The sequence below is a fragment of the Equus przewalskii genome, chromosome 24, assembly GCF_037783145.1.
Source record: "Equus przewalskii isolate Varuska chromosome 24, EquPr2, whole genome shotgun sequence".
NCBI classification, from domain to species: domain Eukaryota; kingdom Metazoa; phylum Chordata; class Mammalia; order Perissodactyla; family Equidae; genus Equus; species Equus przewalskii.
Genome location: NC_091854.1, coordinates 12,704,917 through 12,724,556, shown reverse-complemented (window position 1 = coordinate 12,724,556; position 19,640 = coordinate 12,704,917). Strand labels below are relative to the sequence as shown.

The 19,640-nt window shown below is 41.2% G+C and overlaps 1 protein-coding gene across 1 annotated transcript in view; it reads left to right on the top strand.

The window, feature by feature from the left end:
- The window catches only part of CLCA1 (chloride channel accessory 1), a 28,209-nt gene extending 13,917 nt beyond the window's left edge, over positions 1 to 14,292 (top strand). Inside the window, exons 7-14 of the mRNA XM_070592795.1 lie at positions 275 to 502; positions 4,012 to 4,186; positions 5,997 to 6,103; positions 8,091 to 8,306; positions 8,887 to 9,148; positions 10,236 to 10,406; positions 12,696 to 12,935; positions 13,753 to 14,292. Coding sequence (XP_070448896.1) covers positions 275 to 502; positions 4,012 to 4,186; positions 5,997 to 6,103; positions 8,091 to 8,306; positions 8,887 to 9,148; positions 10,236 to 10,406; positions 12,696 to 12,935; positions 13,753 to 14,141 — 1,788 coding nt within the window. The 3' untranslated portion in view covers positions 14,142 to 14,292. The remainder of the gene's footprint in view (positions 1 to 274; positions 503 to 4,011; positions 4,187 to 5,996; positions 6,104 to 8,090; positions 8,307 to 8,886; positions 9,149 to 10,235; positions 10,407 to 12,695; positions 12,936 to 13,752) is intronic.
- The last annotated feature ends 5,348 nt before the right edge of the window (positions 14,293 to 19,640 follow it).

Here is a 19,640-nt window from a genome sequence, read left to right as displayed (position 1 = left end):
ACTATTACTAAAGCATGGAACCAATAATTAAAGTAAAGCCTAATCTGGCTTTATTTTTTAAGGCTATTTACACAAAGACCCTAAAATTCTACCCAGAGATGCTATTAAATATAAAGAAGAAAATTTCCCCCATAGAAGGATATGCCTTGAGAAAGCTTGTTGTACTTTACTCTACATTGAGGCAGCCACTTCCAAATTCCCTCTAGCCTGTTTCATTATTACTTCTGCCTATTTTAACCCAAGCCGACTAATTATTTTCTGATTCTCCATTCAGATTGGTGACCGCCTTAAACGACTGACTCAAGCAGGCAAGCTTTTCCTGCTGCAGACGGTTGAGCAAGGGTCCTGGGTTGGAATGGTGACGTTTGACAGTGCTGCCTATGTACAAAGTGCACTCAGACAGATAAAAGGTGGCACTGATAGGGACGCGCTCACCAAAAGCTTACCCACAGTGGCCTCAGGAGGAACGTCCATCTGCTCCGGGCTTCGATCAGCCTTTACTGTGAGATAAGTTCCCCTATCGTAGTTTGCCAATGTTTACAATTTATGCTTCCTAAGAAATTCCCCTTTCCAGTGTTTCCATACGTGGCTGGTATCTAATTGAATTAGACAACCAAGGGCAGAGCAATGGTTCAAACGATGCAAAGACACAGGGCCCCAAAGCTATTGTTAATTCATTCACTTGTGCTTTTGTGCTTTTGCTGCATCTGTGCATTCATGCTCTTCTGCATGCATGCCTACAGTAAAAATATTCATGGTGTGCCTTCTGTGCTAGGCATTAAGTACACCAGGAGGGCCAAACAGACACCACACCTCCTGTCGCAGAGCTTATAATCTTATTGGGGGAGATACATTAACCACGTAGTCACACAAATAAGTGTATACTCACAAAGTGTAATGAGTGCTATGAAGGAAAGGTCCACAGGGATATAAGAGAGTATCTTCCAAGAGGAAAAAGAATGAGCTCAGGAGTATGGTTAAACTTTGAGATAACATAACACTCCAAACTTAGGGTACATACGACTTCCTTTTGGGCAAGAAAATGGTTTATTTATTGAAGCAGGAGCCCTTAGGAATTGTAAATGTAATTGTATTGGTGGTGTATCCAAAGATCCCACCTGACCATCCAATTCCATCATTCCTCTACTTAGATATCAATGTCTGCCCATTTTCAACAAAATTAAGTAAAAATTTCTGTATCTAGCATTTAAGTTCTTTCATAATATAGCTCCTTTCCAGGCTTAAGTACCAGGGACTCTCTTCCAGGTAGCCTATACTTAAGCAAATTGGATACCGACATTGAGAGTTTCCACACCTTTGCCAAGCTAGCTCCCCACTTAGAGTACTTTCTCCTCCTTCCATTGTGTGTCAGATCGCACACATTCTTCAAAGATCCATCACAGACACCACCTACTTCTCAACATTTTTCCTGATCCTTTCAAGTGTATAGAATATCTCTCTCTCTGAATCCTATGATCTTTTTTTGGTGGTTTTTTTTTTTTGGTATCTCTTGTGACTTCTAGGCTCTTCTGTCTTGTTTTCTAATCACGTGCTTCAATCAAGCAAAATTTCGTGAGAGATAGGACTTATCTTTTTACCTTCCAGGCTGCTGGCACAATAACTTTTACACAGGTTCTCAATAAATAAAAGTGAATTGAGCTATTTGATGCAGCTGATGCTTAATTGCTCCAAATGTAGAATACAATATTATATATGTATTTAGAGGCTGGTTAGCTCCGTGAAACAAAGAACAGGAGATTGAAAGAGGCTGGCTGGCCTAGGGTCTCAGAATCTCCACTGCGTCTTGGGCAGGTCTGCTCTCTGCCTGCTGTGGATCACAACACATGAATGGGGTTGTTCCAGACTCCCAAGCAGCGGCAGGAACATTTTGTTTCCAGCTCACACTGTTTCACGTGGACAACAGACTCAACCATTTCCTCAAATGCAATCTGTTCCTCTGGCCCTTTTATTCCACGTTGAAGGTCAGTTCCCTAAAAGTGGTTTCCAGCATGTACACACTCAGCTGCAAAACCCCTCTCTGGATGCCTGTGTGCATCTGGATTCTTTTGCCTCTGCCACTCATCCAAGCTTTGACTAAAGAAGCAAATGAGGGAGGGAAACTGACAATGAAATCACTGAACGTGTCGTACTAAACTCCTGCTATGCAAAACCCAAGGGGAGATGCCTAATGCCAGATGACCTGGTGGTGAAGAGGGAGCTTCTGGTCTTGCATTTTTTACTCAGATGAGTGAGAGAGGGTGTGAGGGATACTTGTGAAATTTAGAAGCTCCTCCTGCCCAATGGAGTCCAGGTGTGGTGTGGGAGGAGCCTGTGTGTGACTTCAGGGTGATGAGGTAAATGGTCTTGGATCCTACACTGTCCTCAAGACCCCCACTGATCCATGCTGCAGGACCCTCCCTGGTCAGGTCTGTCCTGGGCTCCTGGCAGTGATGTCTGAGGAGGTGTGACCACTGGACTTTGCTTGTTTTCTTGGCTTGAGCAGGACCCAGTGGTCCTCCTGGGCTGACTCAGTCCCACTTCAGCTCTCACTGCTGGAGCAGTGCCTTAGCAACCCCATGTCCTCCATGCAGCCCCCGGACAGGCTGTACATCCCTCAATCCCCATGGCAAGACAATCTGTTCTCTTGCCTGCCAACTCTCAAGTCAGCTGCCTTCTGTCTTCCCTCTGGGATATGTGGGAACTTCTGCATGTTTTCTAGGACACGTAGCAGTGATGGGGAGAGGGGCAAGTGAATCCAAATTGAGCCATTTCTCAGGCCTCCCGGGCCCTTCAGCTTGGTCAGTCTGAGGCCATGGCCACACCTGACAGGCTTTGGGCTCTGGTCCCCTTCACACAGTAGCAGTCACAGTTCTCTCTTCCCTTGTGTGGCAGTCCTTTCTCAGAGTTCAAACAGAGTGGAGTGGGAGTCTCCTCTGCTCTCAGCTTTCACTTCAACCTACTTAAGATGTCTTCCCTTTCTGAAGGTCTGGTCCAGAGAGGGGAGGTTACTTAGGCTTGACTGCTTATTTCTCCTACTTCCGAGTGTCTCCTTCCACTCTTTTTAGGTGAAGAGTGGATGTCTGCCTTCCTCTTCTTTTTTTTTTGAGGAAGCTTAGCCCTAAGCTAACATCCGTGCCCATCTTCCTCTACTTTATATGTGGGATACCTGCCACAGCATAGCTTGATAAGTGGTGTGAGCTCTGCGTCCAGGATCCAAACTGGCAAAACCCAGGACCCCAAAGCAGAGCGCGGGAACTTAACAGCTTCACCACCAGGCTGGCTCCTGCCTTCCTCTTCTTAAATGGATAACATTATTCTTTTACCTAATTTTCCTTCTATCATAATCTTATCCAATATTGGCAGAAGGACCATCTTCTCTACACCATGTAAAAAACTGTAATCTGTATCTATTAGGAATAGTTGAGACATAGCTATCATAAGATAGTTAGGAACTGGGGGTTAATAAGAACAAATATTTCCGTTTAATCAAAGAGGATATTAAAAATTTTAATAACTCATGTGACCTGGGTACTGACCAATCAGAAACAATGCCAACCACAAACAGCTGGCATGGTCAGACTGGGGAACATCATACAAGCTAACATCTGCCCTGAGTCTAATATCCCACAAATATTATCACCTTTAAATGACAGTGGTTTCTGAAGGCATCTGGGAACCTCTAAAAGTCTGCCAAGGAGGGATCATGTGAAGGAAACTAGAAAGACCTTCTATGCTGCTCTTCCAGGCCTGTCCCTCCCTGGAAATGCCCTGCATCCTCTTTATAGAGCCCTCTCTGCAGCAGGCTAACCAAGAAAAAAGACCAGCCTCAGGTTCCATGAACACTGCTGATTTAAAACTGTATCATTTCAAGACAAAGAGATGTTTGACCATTCCCAGACACTTTTGTTTATTCCCTCTGGAATTTTTCTTCTCATTCCCTTTAAGTGTGGTTTTCCCAAACACCTTGGCCACCCTGAGTCTGATAACTCATGGCCTGAATTATGTCCTCAGGTAATTAGGAAGAAATACAAAACAGATGGATCTGAAATCGTGCTCTTGACTGATGGAGAGGACAACACTATAAGCTCATGCTTTAACGAGGTGAAGCAAAGTGGAGCCATCATCCACACAGTGGCCCTGGGGCCCTCTGCAGCAGCAGAACTGGAGGAGCTGTCTAAAATGACAGGTGAGGGATGGTCCGCTGGGTCCCACTGTATTGTCTTTTCCACAGAACTGTGAGCTCCAGTGAACTGGGGAGCAGAGGAAGGGTGGGATGGGGAGAGACAAGGGTAATCTTATGGGCCAACTACCTGCCCTCACCCCACATGACCATTAGAAGTGACTCCACCCATTTATTTTAAGGCCTTGGTTCTAGGATTAGGGCAGTCTGGTGAAGATGGGACCAGCATAGCACTCCAGTGAGAACTTGGGGCTCTCTTCCCAGACACTTTATAAGGACTGGAAAGAATCTAATAGGTTAACCACTCACTTCCAGTGGGCAGCTGGCCAAGAGACCCAGGGACCACAGATGACAAGCGACTAACCACATACTACCACAATACAAGTGCTCTATTAGCAACAGAAAGTACAATGAGGCACAAAGTCGGGAGCCCTTAACTGTGTGTGGGGAAGGAGAAGGGTCCCGGAAGATGCATCTGAGTTGGGAGTTTAACAAGGAGTAGCAGGAGAAGGGAGAAGGGCCTGCGGAGCCTCACGGGTCACTCCGAGAATGTAGAATACAGTACAGTTTCTCTCTCAAACATTAATATATTGTGCTTCTAACTCTCATACACAGTCAGATGGTTAAAATAGATCCCATGTGTCCCTGGCTTCTGTAGCAGAATAGTGGACATATTTTTCTCTTTTTTTTCCTCAGGGCCAGCATGATGGATATCAGTTATTATGCCGAGTTGCCTCCTGAGGCAGCTAACCGGCAGAACTGTTTGCTCCTAATACTGCCTGTCTCAGGCGGGGCTTCCTGGAAGCAGAGGCTGGGACAGGAATTTGCGTATCTGTGATTTGTATCGGAGAGCTCTCAGGAGAAAGGGAGGGAGGGAAGCAGGCTGGGACAGGAAAACGAGTGCACAGTCTAGCTGAAGCTTGACCCCATGAGGGCTCTGGATTAGGAATTGCATCACAGAGTTGGTCCAATCTTGAAGCAAGAGAGCTGGCCTTTTGTACCACTGTGTCCATCAGTCAGTAGCTGTGGATTGTCAGGGCAGGGCAGAGGTGAGAGGCCATGCTATTTCTGTCACTAGGGTGGCCCCTTTGGGTAAGGCACTTCTCTGGAAAAGAGGTAGCTATGTGCCATCAGCAGCTAACACTTAAAGCAGCTGGGGAGAGAAGCACTTGCATAGATAAGGGGATCTGGGTAGGGCACCAGCAGCATTATTGAAATACCTTCCTTAGACTTCAGATGGCATTAATAGTTAAATGTTCTTTCACATCAACTATCTTAGTTGCATCTGTTCTAAACAGCCCAGGATTGCTGGTCCTGTTGTATAATCTCATTTTTACTATATATTTTACTTTTCTATAACTGTGCCACGTCAGCTGTTATTTCTTGCTGTTGTCACATACACATTTTTTCTAATTTAGGAGAAACTCAAAAGTCAAGCTTGTTAGGATTATGTTTAAAATAAGGATAAATCAATAGGCTTGGAGTAAGGCTTAATGGAGTCTCTCATATGAAGTTGCATGATCTTTAAAACATGAATTTTCTGACATTAATTTTGGCCTATCAGAGATTCATGGCTGCTTTGCAGATAGTTGAAGTAGCCAGACGACTGAGATGTTGCTGACGCTATTATTCAGCAGAATTAAAAAATTAGTGTCAACTTCTGAGTTAATCTGGACACATATTTGATGTTGGTCTATTAAGACTTTACTAACACAACAGTATTTATTTCATGTATTATGCTACCTTAACAACAGCTAAAATGTTTTAAATACTTGCTTTCTAGAAAATAACTTCTGGTAATGTAATTGCATCTTAGGAGGGTTACAGACATATGCTTCGGATCAGGCTCAGAACAATGGCCTCATTGATGCTTTCGGAGCCCTTTCGTCAGGAAACGGAGCTGTCTCTCAGCACTCCATCCAGGTCAGAGCTCCTCCTTGGTTTTTTGTGTTCATAAATATCATAGCAAAGATGGAGAGTTGGATGGCTAAAAGTTTTAGGTTCTACATTCTTCTAGTAGTGAATTAAAATTAGAATAGAAGTTTTAGCCTGATATTAGATGACATTCCTAAAATGCAATAATGCTCATTCAAACAAGGCAACTAGTGTTTACTTGTTTGGAAACAATACTAAATAACTGCCTCATAAAAATCTGCAACATAAAATATAATGAGTCCAAGAATTATTTTTTAACATCTGTTAACAAGCACCCATAGCAATATAATTGACTCGAAATTTTCTCCAAAGTAGATCATCTTGACACAAATTTTCTGGGACATATGTTCAGGGATTACTTGCTCTATTTTCCCATTACCTCAACTCCCTGAAATATTTGCCAAGATTTTCATATAATGGATAGGAAGTTCTTTGTACTACGAAAAGCCCATGGTGTCAGTCCAGACAGCTGGATCCTGGTCCTGGGTCTGCCATTAACTCTGTGACCCTGGGCAAAGAGCTTCACCTCTCTAGGCCACAGTTTCTCAGCCAGATATGAACCATAAAACTTTTATGGGGCCTTCTGGTTCCAAAATTTCAAGAAATCCAAATTTTCTTTTAAATGTCTTGAGATTATTAAAAAAAAAGGACAGGTGTATTTTAAAATGCTCATCTCTAACATTTGCAAAAATTACTCACATGAACTTTTAAACCAGAGAGAGTGAACAATCAGTACTCACATGTGTGAATTGTAACTTTTATTGCGAAAGTTTGGATAAAAGTAAAGGAATAACATAATATCAAAGCCAAATAATAGATTTCAAAACAATAAGCTTTCTGGCCTATCAATGTAGTATTTATTCAATCAAAGGAGACAGCAATTACACTCATTTGGGTTATCCTACTTCAGATTTGGAAAACTAAACTCTTCAGCCTGATTTGGAAATGAGAGAAATGCATCTTAGAAAAGTAATAAACTTTTGATGAAAGGACAAGTTCACAGTCAGGCAGTTTCTGACCATTATTTTTGTATTTAAGAAACCTAACAGGGAGAGAAAGAGAGAAAAATAAGCAGGACTCATTTACTCACCTGCCATAAGAATGAGATCTAAGAGGCTTCACTTTCTCCACATCCAAGATCATAATCTACCTATGAAACTAGAAAGTCTGGCCCCATGACAGGCCACCTTGTCTTCTAATAAATATCAATTTAAGGATAATAAATAATTATCTAGGAGATAATCCTCAAAAATCACACTTTCTACAAGTCCTGTTACCCCTTTGCCACCTCAATCCCTGCTCCACAGCTCCTTCATTCTACTCCAAACAAATCAGCCTTGGCCATTGACTTCTTTCATTTGTCATCACAGAGACTGCAGTGATACTTGACTTAGCAATTAGTTATTTGCAATTCAGAAAAACCATATGTGGGTGAAAATAAGTCCTAGTCAGCCCCCTTAAGGGTGTATAGTCCAGTAAATGAGATGAACTGTGTACACTAGTAGGTATAAAGCAAAACACAATGTGAGGATGTCAAAGGACTGATAGAAGTAAGATTCTATGGTAGCTCACAGGAGGGAGAGATCATTTTCAGCTGGTAAGTGAGATGGGCATCAGAGAAAGATTCATGGAGAAAGCGATTTTCCTACTGAATTTTGAAGGACGGGTGAGGCTTAGACAAATGAAGATGAATCTACGGACTTACAGGAAAAGCAGAGAGTATGTTAAAGTCATAGAGTCAAAGGATCATTTGGGGAGAGAGTCTGGTTTGGGTGTAGAAATCAACATTGTAGAAACTAAGGCTGGAAAGGTAATTTGGAATTAGATCATAATAGGTCCTAAATACCAAACCAAGGACTCAGGCATCACTGGAGGATTTCTAATGGCGCAACTCAGAGTTGGGGGCAGAATGGAAGAGACTATGTGATGAAAGCTGTATTCTCCAGAAAGTAAAGAGTTGTTTTTTTTTTACCAGCTTGTGAGTAGGGGATCAACCCTCCAGAACAGTCAGTGGATGAACGGAACAGTGATTGTGGATAGCACTGTGGGAAATGACACTCTGTTTCTCATCACCTGGACATCACAACCTCCTCAAATCCTTCTCTGGGATCCCAGTGGAAAGAAACAAGATGGCTTTGTAGTAGACACAAATACCAAAATGGCCTACCTCCAGGTCCCAGGCACTGCCAAGGTATGGGGTCAGGTTTCTTCCTTGCCACTATTTGACAAGATAAAATAAAGTTTTTATTGAATAATTATAGCTTTTTAAATGTGGGTGGTTGCCAAAAGGAGAGTCTATGTTGAATGAAAGAGAGAACAAGGAAAAATCTCCATCCAACAGAAATCACTCAGTATAACAGCGAGTCAAAAGAAAGGAAATGGGTATTATTTTCTCCAGGTATTAAAAGGAGAACCTTCAAATTATGTAGTAGTCAAGATGCAAAATGATCCTTGAAGCTTTGGGATCATGAAAACTGTTTTCTCTACCTCAGGAACCCATCAATTTGATCCTGCTCTTGAGAAACCAAGACGGAGAGAAAGACATGGCTTTCAGACCTCATTTTCCCCAACTAGGACTTTTGTGATGATAAGAACAATGTAGTTAGTCCAAACATACCCAAGTTTCCCTTGGCTGACAGCGTATCAAAGGTCTTCTTAGATATGCTTGTAAAGTGCTTGTATCAGATGGGCTGTTCCTATAGATGGCATTGAAGTCAGATCTGTGTCACCTATAGTTACTACCTGGAAATGTCTCCATTTGTTTTGGTTAGGTTGGCACCTGGACTTACAGTCTGCAAGCAAGCTCCCAAACCCTGACTCTGACTGTCACCTCCCGTGCATCAAGTGCTACCTTGCCTCCAGTTACAGTGACCTCGAAAGTGAACAAAGACACAGGCAAATTCCCTAGCCCTGTGGTGGTTTATGCAAAGATTCACCAAGGAGGCTTACCAATTCTCAGGGCCACTGTCACAGCCCTGATAGAATCAGTGGATGGAAAAACAGTTACCTTGGAATTATTGGACAATGGAGCAGGTAACCACCCAAGAAATTGGAAAATACATCTTTCTTTTTCAAGAAGCAACCATGGGACAGCAAGAGGGCATGGTCTGGTGAGGACAGTTAGAAGCAAGGAGTCCAGCACTGGGGCATTTGGTTGGGAGAGCTCTCTACTTCCCCACAATTCCTATATTTCAAAATGTTGGAAAACGTGAAGACGAGCCTACCTTTAGCTTCTGCAAAGCCCACACACGTTAGTGGCTCAAGCTCCATAGGCTCAGAGACTCTGAGAGCTGTCAGAGGGTATTCTACACTCCCCCAGAAGGGAAAGAGGAAAATTAATAGCTATTTTGTGTTAAGTGTTTTGTATGAAGATATATGTAGATACATATCTTCATTTTTATCTTCACCACACACGTCTGAGATATTATTATCCCTGCACTACAGATGAAGAAACTGAGGCTTTCACATGTAGAAAGCAGGACAGGGGGAGTCAAGTACAGTCCCATGGGACTCTTATATCCATATGGATTCTTTATTATCTTGCCCCCAAAATGAAAATCCTGCCCATTATCTTTGGACTTAGGAAATCTAAGAGGGAGGGAGAGAAAGAGAATTCTACATTTTTCTTTAGAAGGAACTTGACTGCTTACTGTGATGCAAGTAATCTCATTAGAACAAATTCTGTAAATGAATTTCCTACCTAAATCTACCTTGGGAAGTCATGGATTTTTAAAAATAATCATATAACATTTTTTTTTCTCTCCAGTAATGTACAGCAATTCAATTCAGTTCAACAGATACTTATTGAGTAGTTACATTGTGCTATATTGGATGTAACAGAGACATATGACGTGATCTCTGATTTCACAAAGAAAGACAAGTCAGGAAGACAAAATGTACATATATGAAACTATACATACACACACACCCCACACACTGGTAAAAGAAGAAGTAGATCTCATCCCATCCTTAACATAGTCAAATCCTAAACTGTCTTGGAGATAATGCTGGATTATCTTTGCTTCGAAAATTTGCTTTTTTTACCCACGTATGACTTGGAAATATACAAATCCCAAGTTACCTTTAGGATATTCATTAATTCCTTCATTTCCGTGTCAAGGTGCTGATGCTACTAAGGATGACGGTATCTATTCAAGGTATTTTACGGCTTACAATACAAATGGTAGATACAGTATAAAAGTGTGGGCTCTTGGAGGAGTGAACGCAGCCAGACAAATGGGGATATCCCAGCAGAATGGAGCCATGTACAGAGCTGGCAGGATGAAGAATGGTAAGTAATCTGTAATAACACCCCTGGCTTGAGTAAGAGGCTTAGGATCAAGAGAAAACCATTAAGCCTATGGGGAGAATGGTGCAGGCTTAAATCAGGGTTTCGCAGCCTTGGCACTATTGACGTTTTAGGCAATGTAATTCTTTGTTGTGGAGGGCTATCCTGTGCACTGTAGGGTGTTTAGCAGCATCCTTGGCCTCTACCCACTAGATATCAGAAGTAGGCCCCCAGTCATGACAATCAAAAATGTCTTCGGATATTGTCCACTGTCCTCTAGGGGGCAAAATAACCCTCAGTTGAAAACACTAGATTGAACATAGTTTTGATTGCCTTGGTTCAAAGCCCTGGCCTCTACTAATTAAAGTATTTTAGGTGATCTCTTTGTGCTTCACTTTCCTCACTTATAAAATAAGGATAATAATAGTAACTACCTCATAGGATAGTTATGAGGAATAAACAAGGAAATACATCTAGTAAGCTATTGCTGGTAAATAGTAAATAGTGTTCAATAAATGTTTGTTATTTAATTAACTTTAAAACATTTTGTAATGAAGCTCTTTTCACTGATATAGGCTTTTCCATAGAATAAAAAATAACAATTTAGGGCTTGTCAACTACATCAATATCACCACAAACCCACTGTCTCCTTTTTCTCCTCTCTCCTCCTGCTTAGACCAGGGAGAATAGTAGACGAAACTAACACCTGCCAGCACACAGCCCACGTGTAAGCAGGCGGGAAAATTATGCTTCAGGAAACAGACAGTCCCACACCACTCTTGGTGATAAACACTTGCCCTGGACTAGAGCCGGAACTGGGACAGAGACTGGGTCCTGATGGCTTCCAGGACTTGTCTCCCATCAGTCTCCACTCCATCCGGGCGGGTCTTCTCCCAGCACCGATGTGTAATAAAAACAGCTCCTTCAAGAAGCTTCCCATTGTTCTCTTTACTTAGGTGTGTGCTCGATAAAGAGAGGACTGGGAGGCAAGAGGTGTCTCCTCATGCCAAAGTGATTATAGGGAAAAAATGCTTTAAAAGACAGTGTTGCTTCCAAAGCTCTTTCAAATATTTCACTCATTTTTCCTTCTTTTTGGGTTAGGGGAAGAAGGCAGGAGGGGACTGGTTTGGGGGCTATATCCAGCCTTATGCTCAGTGGTTTATTTACATTAGTACATCTCATTCTCCTAGTCGTCCCATTTTACAGATGGGGAAACAGAGGCTAGAGGGATTATTGGTCCTCATAACTAATACAATAGTACCTGGCTTGGCATTAGGAAGCCATGTTCCTCCCTCTATCCCTTGATGAGCCTTAATACCAACAGAGATGGTCTCTATTGTTGAATTGAATACTAACCCTGATCTTGCTAAAGAACTCACTTCATAGTTGCCCAAGACCAGATTAATGGTATGGAGATCAATTTGTCTTTACAGCAAAAATTTCAAGGGCTAAAGACGTAGAGTTTATGAGAAAACAAATTCTAAGTAATGCTATGTTAGGGTATTATGGAATATTTTTATTGAAAAGAGAGTCTGAGAACTCCACTGATTGAGGAGTTCAGGGTATTTTTGAATTCCAAGATTACTTTTACACAATATTTCAACAAGAAGGTGAAGGAAATTGGTATTGCTACAAGAACTAGGTTCCCGTTATTTCATTGACAAAATCAGAAGTTTTTCAAAAGCGTAAAATTTTAGAACCCATAACATAAAGCATTTCATGAGAAATAGCAATCGAATAAGAAAGATAAAACACAAACGTGGGGAAAGAGAAAGAAAAATGCACAGAATAAATAATGAATGAAATTCTTGAAGGGCCAGATGATTAATTCTGAATAAATAAGAAAGATAATGAAACCTGTAGTATTATCTGAGTGGAAGAGATTTCTTGAGGCATTCTGACAAGGTTTGGAACTGAGATGGTATTGAAACTCACGTTTTAAAAGGGTAAGATCAGGCAAAAAGAGAAAGGGTAAAAAAAGGGTAAGATCAGGCAAAAAGATGGAGAAAGAAACAATTCCAGGAAAAACATCACGAAAAGAAATTATGAACGTTATTCCACTAAATATCCAGGAAATGCCTGTGAGCTAACTGTGATTCTCTCTTTGATTTTTTTCACTCTGATTCAACTTGATTTGGGATCTTTACACCAAACAGTTGAAATGAATTTTGTGTGTGGGAGGAATGAAGGGGAAAGGAAGAGTAGGAAGAGGATAACCCGGTAACAAAACGGAGGGAAGTACAGACATTTGGTGGTGTTGCTTACCACATATTGAGGAATTTTTTAACGCAGGTGAAATAATATGGAATCCACCGAGACCTAAAATCAATATCGATGACCTTCTGAGCAAGCAAGTGCCTTTCAGCAGAACATCCTCGGGAGGTTCATTTGTGGCCTCCAACGTCCCAAACGCTCCCATTCCTGATCTCTTCCCACCTTGTCAAATCACCGACCTGAAGGCAAAAATCCAAGGAGACAGTCTCATTAATCTGACTTGGACAGCTCCTGGGGACGATTACGATCATGGAAGGGGTAAGCTGAACGTGGTGTGGACTCTCTCTAAAGGAGTTTAGCAGCCAAGCAGAAGTGCAGAAGGGAGTGAGGCCGGCAGGCACATTGTGATGCATGTGGAGAGCAGAAGGCAAGAGGGATCTCGAACTTCCTCTGAAATGAAAGTTTTTAATATGAGAGGTTTAGAATCTGAAAAACTAGTATACTTTAGGTGTAAGAGGTTCCAACCAGGAAAAGGCAATCCTCAGCCTTTTTCTGAAATCTTGCCAAACTGTCCTTTAATAAACTCCATTTTTAGTAAAGACTCCTGGAGAGGATTGGGAATAGAACATAGATATCTGTGGAGCAGAGCTGTCCTTTGGAAGAAAGCTCTCAAAGTATGGTCTGTAGACTGCAGCATGGGAATCACATGAATGCTTCTTAGAAACGTAGGACCTCAGGCCCCACCCCAGACCTACTGAACCAGACTCTGTATTTTACGATCCCTGGGTGATTCGTATACACATTAAAGTTTGAGAAGCACTGATACTGAAAACTGCTCTATAAATAATAAAATGATAAGCAGTAATTAAACAACATCCTCTCTCAGCCAGGCATTATGCCCAGAAATTCTGCCCAAGGCTTTCAGTCAAGCCCGATCCAGTTCTACATTTATCCCTGTGTTGAGATACACAAACAAGAGTGTAAAAAGGATACGAATGCTTATAAATACAGACCATCGATTACATTTATTCATTGGAAATTTATGGGATGGTGATATAGTTTCTAACAGACTTTTAAAACTTCTTTAAGACTTAAGAATTACAAGCCATGTCCTTCTTTTTTTTTTTTTTTTTAGCTGACAGGTACATCATTAGAATAAGTACAAATATTCTTGATCTCAGAGACAAGTTCAATGATTCGCTTCAAGTGAACACTACTGATCTCATCCCAAAGGAGGCCACCTCTGAGGAAGTCTTTGTCTTCAAACCAGAAAACATTGCTTTTGAAAATGGCACGGATCTTTTCATTGCTATTCAGGCTGTTGATGAGGTCGACCTGGAGTCAGAAATCTCCAACATTGCACAAGTATCATTGTTTCTTCCCCCACAGACTCCTCCAGAGACACCTAGTCCTTCTCTTCCTTGTCCTGATAGTAATATCACCAGCGCCATTCCTGGCATTCACATTTTAAAAGTTATGTGGAAGTGGCTAGGGGAATTGCAGCTGTCAGTAGCCTTGGGCTGAGTTTTCATGAGATAAATAAATCACCCATCCTTCTTTTGATTATAAAATTTTCTAAAATGTATTTTTGATTTCTTGTAGGGGGTAATAGAATGAAATAAAGTGCTAAACAACTGGATACGTATGTATTAAAACTATCCATTCCAATCTAAAATTTAATCGTCGCTCAGTCATTTCTTAATGATTTTGAATACCAAAAAGAAGGGGTGCACGTATCAACAAATGGAATTATGTTTTAATTTATGTTAAGGATCTTTGCTCATTAAAAAAGAACATGTAATTGTATGTGAAAGATGCCAGAAATGCCCAATCAGGTCAAACTGTATAAATATAGAAGGCATGGCTTGTTAGAGGAGATTTTGACCAACATCACCAGGAAGATGTATTCTTTTCTCTAGGTTTGGGCAAAGATTATGCATTTAGGGAAGAGATTGCATTGTAGAAAGAAATAGCAGTGTGGTGAAGGCTCCATAGGCATAGGAATGTCTGTCATCTGGATGAAATTACAAGGGTCAGTCATGATTAAAGCCACAGTGGTGGTAGATGAGGTAGGAAAGGAAGGTTCAGGCCAGGTGTGAAGGGAGAGTGATTAAGAAATAAACATTTATTGTGTACTTTGTGCCAAGTGCTCTGCCTTGTATGCATTATCTCCTGTAATGCAATTCAGTTCATTTAACAAATGTTCGTCAGCTGCCTACTATATTCCAGGCCTATACTAGATTATCCAAGAACATGTGTAAGATTTGGCCTTTTCCTGAAGGCAATGAAGAAGATCTGAGGATTTTTTTTTTTTAATAAATCTGGAGGCAGATATAATCAGAGCTGTGCTTGAGAAGTGGGCCTTTGAGGACCACGTGAAGGAGTGAATAAAGGTGGAAGAGGCTAGGAGCACGACAGATGAAAGGGGAAGAAGACGGAAGGAGCCACATAGACTTGACAGTGTGGCCGTCCCCATCAAGGACTAATCACAGATTCCAGTGCCTCCAAGGGAAAGTATTCTTGTGAAAGGTGTTTCAAGTTCTCAGTTCATTAGCATAATGAGTTCAAGATATGGGTGGCTTTCTTACTGAAAACAAAATATCTAGGAGATTGTTTCCACATAGACTCCAAACTTGTGTCTTTATTCATAGACTTTCCTTATTTCAAAGCAGAATTTGAGGCATCTTAGAGATACATACAACAAACATAATTTTAAAAATATAGAAAATAAAGAAATGGATTGTAGTGGACATAGAATAAAAACTAGAGGAAAGTTTAGCACATGCAATGCCTGATATAATGTTCTGTACAATTGCTACAGTCAGGTCACACATTTCATTTTGAGCTTCCAAGCAGGCAGAACAAAGCAGACATATAGATCAACAAAATTAATAGAGTCTAAAATGCAAAACAAACCAAACGCTCAAGAGAAGCATGGCTTTTCCCAGTTGAGACCCAAGTGAAGTTTCACCTATGAATCCTCAATAAGTTAGGATACTGTGATGTCAAGGGCTGCGGCCTCATCAACATACATATAATAATCACACCTAGTTTAATGTAGTGCTGATCACAACATCCTTCACTGTAATCACACTTCACAGTGGTGTTACAATGGAGTAACACCCCAGCATTGTTCAGGAAAAGCAATTACACAGGGGTCCAAACAATGCAAGTTTAGCAAGTACCTCTTGAGTTTGCTCCAAAGATAAAATTTGGAGTGAAGGGATTGCCTGTCCTTTAGGCTATTTTCTATGACCAGTTTTTCAGGGCACATCCAGGTGTTTTGCCAATCAAATAGACAGAAGGTCAGATTGAAGTCTTCTTCTGAAATTACAAAACCAAACTAGGGCACATGCTTGATGAGAAGGCTGCTAACCTGCCCCATGTGGACAAATGAGTCTGAGGCCTCTATCTCATTCGCATAGAACATGACCGCCATGGGTTTAGCCCAGAAAATTTCTAAGTAGTCACTCACTGAGATTTTAATATCCCATTTGGGTGAACTCAATGGAATGTAGTAGGGAATATTGTTGGCAACTGCATAGGAATGTGTGATGTTACTTCAGAGAAAAGAGGTAAAAGTCATCATGGAAACAAGACACAAAGTAGAGAACAGCACAGGAAAACATTCTTACGTACTCTGGGTTATAAGGCAGCTTGTTGCAAAATGGATTGGGATTGTCATATGTGATAAAATAAGCCAAAATTTTGCTTTATGCCACCACTACTCCACAATAACCTTAGTTCTTTTAGTTTCTGATAGGCCGATTAAGTGATTGGGTAAATCTGGTGAATATATCCTAGACATTGGTAATTTAGGACTTTCAAATAAAGGTCTACATCCTACCCAGGTTTTCTCATATGGAACCACAGCTTTATTCTGCTTCCTCTGTGAGTGTCTTCTGTGCCTTTTTACTTAACTGAGCCTGAATTCTTATTGGAAGGCTCCCTTTCCTCTAGAAGAGGCTGCTCCTTCTGCCAGTACCCAAGTGCCAGGGGTTGGTGGGGAGAAATTTATTCTCCAAGCTCCCATTTGCAACTTCCAACTAGACCATTACTCCTAGTCTCATGTCTGGTTTTTTTTAAGCCTCCATCCTGTGCCGTTGATCTAAGCCATCCTTCAATTCTTCTCTTCACTGTCATCTACCAATCTCACTCAAGACAGGCACCTGAGTCATAAGACTCCTCCTCTCTTACCTTCTAAAATCACTCTGCCTGGTATGGGAATCTATATAAATGAAGCAATACATATCTTATACTCAAAATTCCTTGATCTTCATCCCATCACCACTAAACATTAGCAAACTATTGGATTGGATCATGAAAGTGTCTTTTTATAAATTAAAAAAAAAAGGAGGAATATGGGTTTGACCTAATACTTCCAAGGCCACAGTCTAGACATAGTAATGACCTAGAATAGTTCCACCTATGAAATCTTAAAATCTAATATCTGATTCTGGCCACAGCCTCCCCTGAGTTCTTCACTTACTACTCCCACTGAACTGGCTTTGTAATTTCACAATGACCTCTCATCATTTGATTGCCGTTTTTTTTTTTTTTTTACCCAGTCCATTATTTCCTTCTCTAAACATCCCATACATGTCTTGGTGTGTCACTTGATGTCCTCCTTTGACAACTCCTTCAACTCCTGTATCTCTTTAGCTTCTTATCACAACTGCCCTGAGAATCCCTAACTTTGCATTAAGTATATTGTCTGTGTGCTTAAGGCATTCATTTATTCATTCACTAAATATTTTTAGGTACCCACAGTGTATCCCAAGTGCTGTGTTAGATGCCAGGGAAACAATGGGTAAACAAGGCAGGTAGGGTCTCTACTCTAAAGGAGTTTATACCCAGCCAACATATAAATAAGCAAGCAGACAATTAACAGTGCACAGTTGTAGGCACTATTTTAGGGGAAGCATCTATTTTCAGAACCCATGGTATGATATCTAATCCACATGTGGTGACTGCCAGAAGAAGTGATGCTTGCATTTTCTTGATGTCTGGCTATAAGTATAAAATAAAGAGGGAAAACTAAGAGAACAAAAAGAAGCAAAATTACTCTAATCAAATCTCCATTCCAAATATTACTACATCTGGCATGTTGGGAAAAATCTACTGCCAGATGCACTCTGCAGTGACTCTAGGGATCCAATTCTTTTCACTCACTTGATGATAATCCAGTGATATCAACACCAGCAAAGGAATAAGAGAAAGAGAGAGAACATAAGAACTATGTTTTTAAAATTATCCTTTAAAAAATGACCTGACATCTGGCCTCAGTGCATTCTACCCACCCCCAAATAATTTCACGTGGTCTCAGACTTTTGAAGAAGTGCCAAACTCTTTCCAAAGAACATGCTTTCTGAGCATGTTTGTGAGAGATTCATTAAACCAAAGAAAAGACAAATCAACAAAACAGTGTTCAAGCAGGCTTACAGTAAAATTCCACAGAAACAGTCAAACATGACAATCCAGGTAAGACTTAAATAATGAGACAGGAAAATTTATTGAATTAGAAAGCCTAAGCAATGATAGTTACTGTAATTGAGAAAAATCTATTTCACCCAGTTCCTGGCACCCAAATGCAAAAAGGGAAACATGTTAAATGGTTCTTCTTAGCCTATTTTAACTGTAACTGGAGATGAATATTTTTTCTAAATTTCAAAAGTAATTCCAAATCCATTAGAAAAAAAAACAAAAACAAAAAAATATGTGATGAACAGCAGAATGGACAGCACAGTTCAGACTGCAGAGAGCAGAACAAGCTCATGCAAGATTCAGGCAGGCACAGGACCGTAGTTAATCCCACTCGTAGGGCGTGGCTGTGGGACCCAGGGCAGCATTTCAAGGGTCTAGGCAACCAGTCTATTTAGAGCAAGGCCTTAGTATCTGGGAGTTAGAAAGCAGAATACTACCATTACCACCATCGCTCCATCTACTAAGGGGTGATGGAGAGCTGTAAGGGGAGGGAGAAGTGAGCAGGGTTTCAGGGCCTTGGCAAAGAAGAGAATCACATTATTCAGGTTATATTATTACCATCATTATTTGTTATATAAAATATGATAATAGCCACTATACACTGAGTTTTCATTAAGTGCCAAGCACTAAGTTCTTTACATACTCACAACTAGGTCCTCTTCTTGAGGGGTCTGGAGCAAAAGTACAAATGGAGATCCACATACTACATGTCTAAATATGCAAACATAATGAATCAGGCTAACAAGCTGTCGAAATGTGTTGCTCCTCTATCTTGAAAAAATACACCTTCTTAAAGACTTGGAAATCCAGGTCCAAATTTCAAATTGTTGGACCCCTCTCAATATCATGCTGGGACATGACAGCTCAGGAACAGATGTCCATGGTGTACTCTTTTTTCTTCCTACCCTCCCTGACTCCAGTCCTCACTCTGAGGGGCCTCATGTTCACAGGTGTGGCCCCTTCAGCCCACACACCACATCAACAGTGGCCTTTTATCTATCTCTCCAGCCTGAAAGTGTGCACACTTTCGATGCAATCCACACTAGGAACTACTAACCCCAGCACCCAAGTCAGTTCTGGCCCATGCAGGCCATGGAAGTAGGATCAGTTATTTATCAGGGAATTTCAGCCTTCAGCCATGTGAAGTGTGTTCTAAAAGGTGGGGAGAGGGAGCGGGCACTCAGTGCATGGGCACAATCCCTTGGCCCTGTGGACGGATCACCCCATAGAAAGAGGATAGGGCCAGCTACATAATTCAGGGAACCCAGTGCAAAATGAAAATGCAAGACCCCTGTTCAAGTAGCAGTAAAAACAATGTTGTTAAAGCTACTAACATATAAAGCTTTTTCCTTTTTTTTTTTTTTGTTGGTGAGGAAGATTGGCCCTGAGCTAACATTGGTGCCCATCCTCCTCCATTTTGTATGTGGGATGCCACCACAGCATGGCATGATGAGCACTGTGTAGGTCCATGCACAGAATCCAAACCTGTGAGTCCCTGGCCGCCCAAGTGGAGTGAAACTTAACCACTACATCACTGGG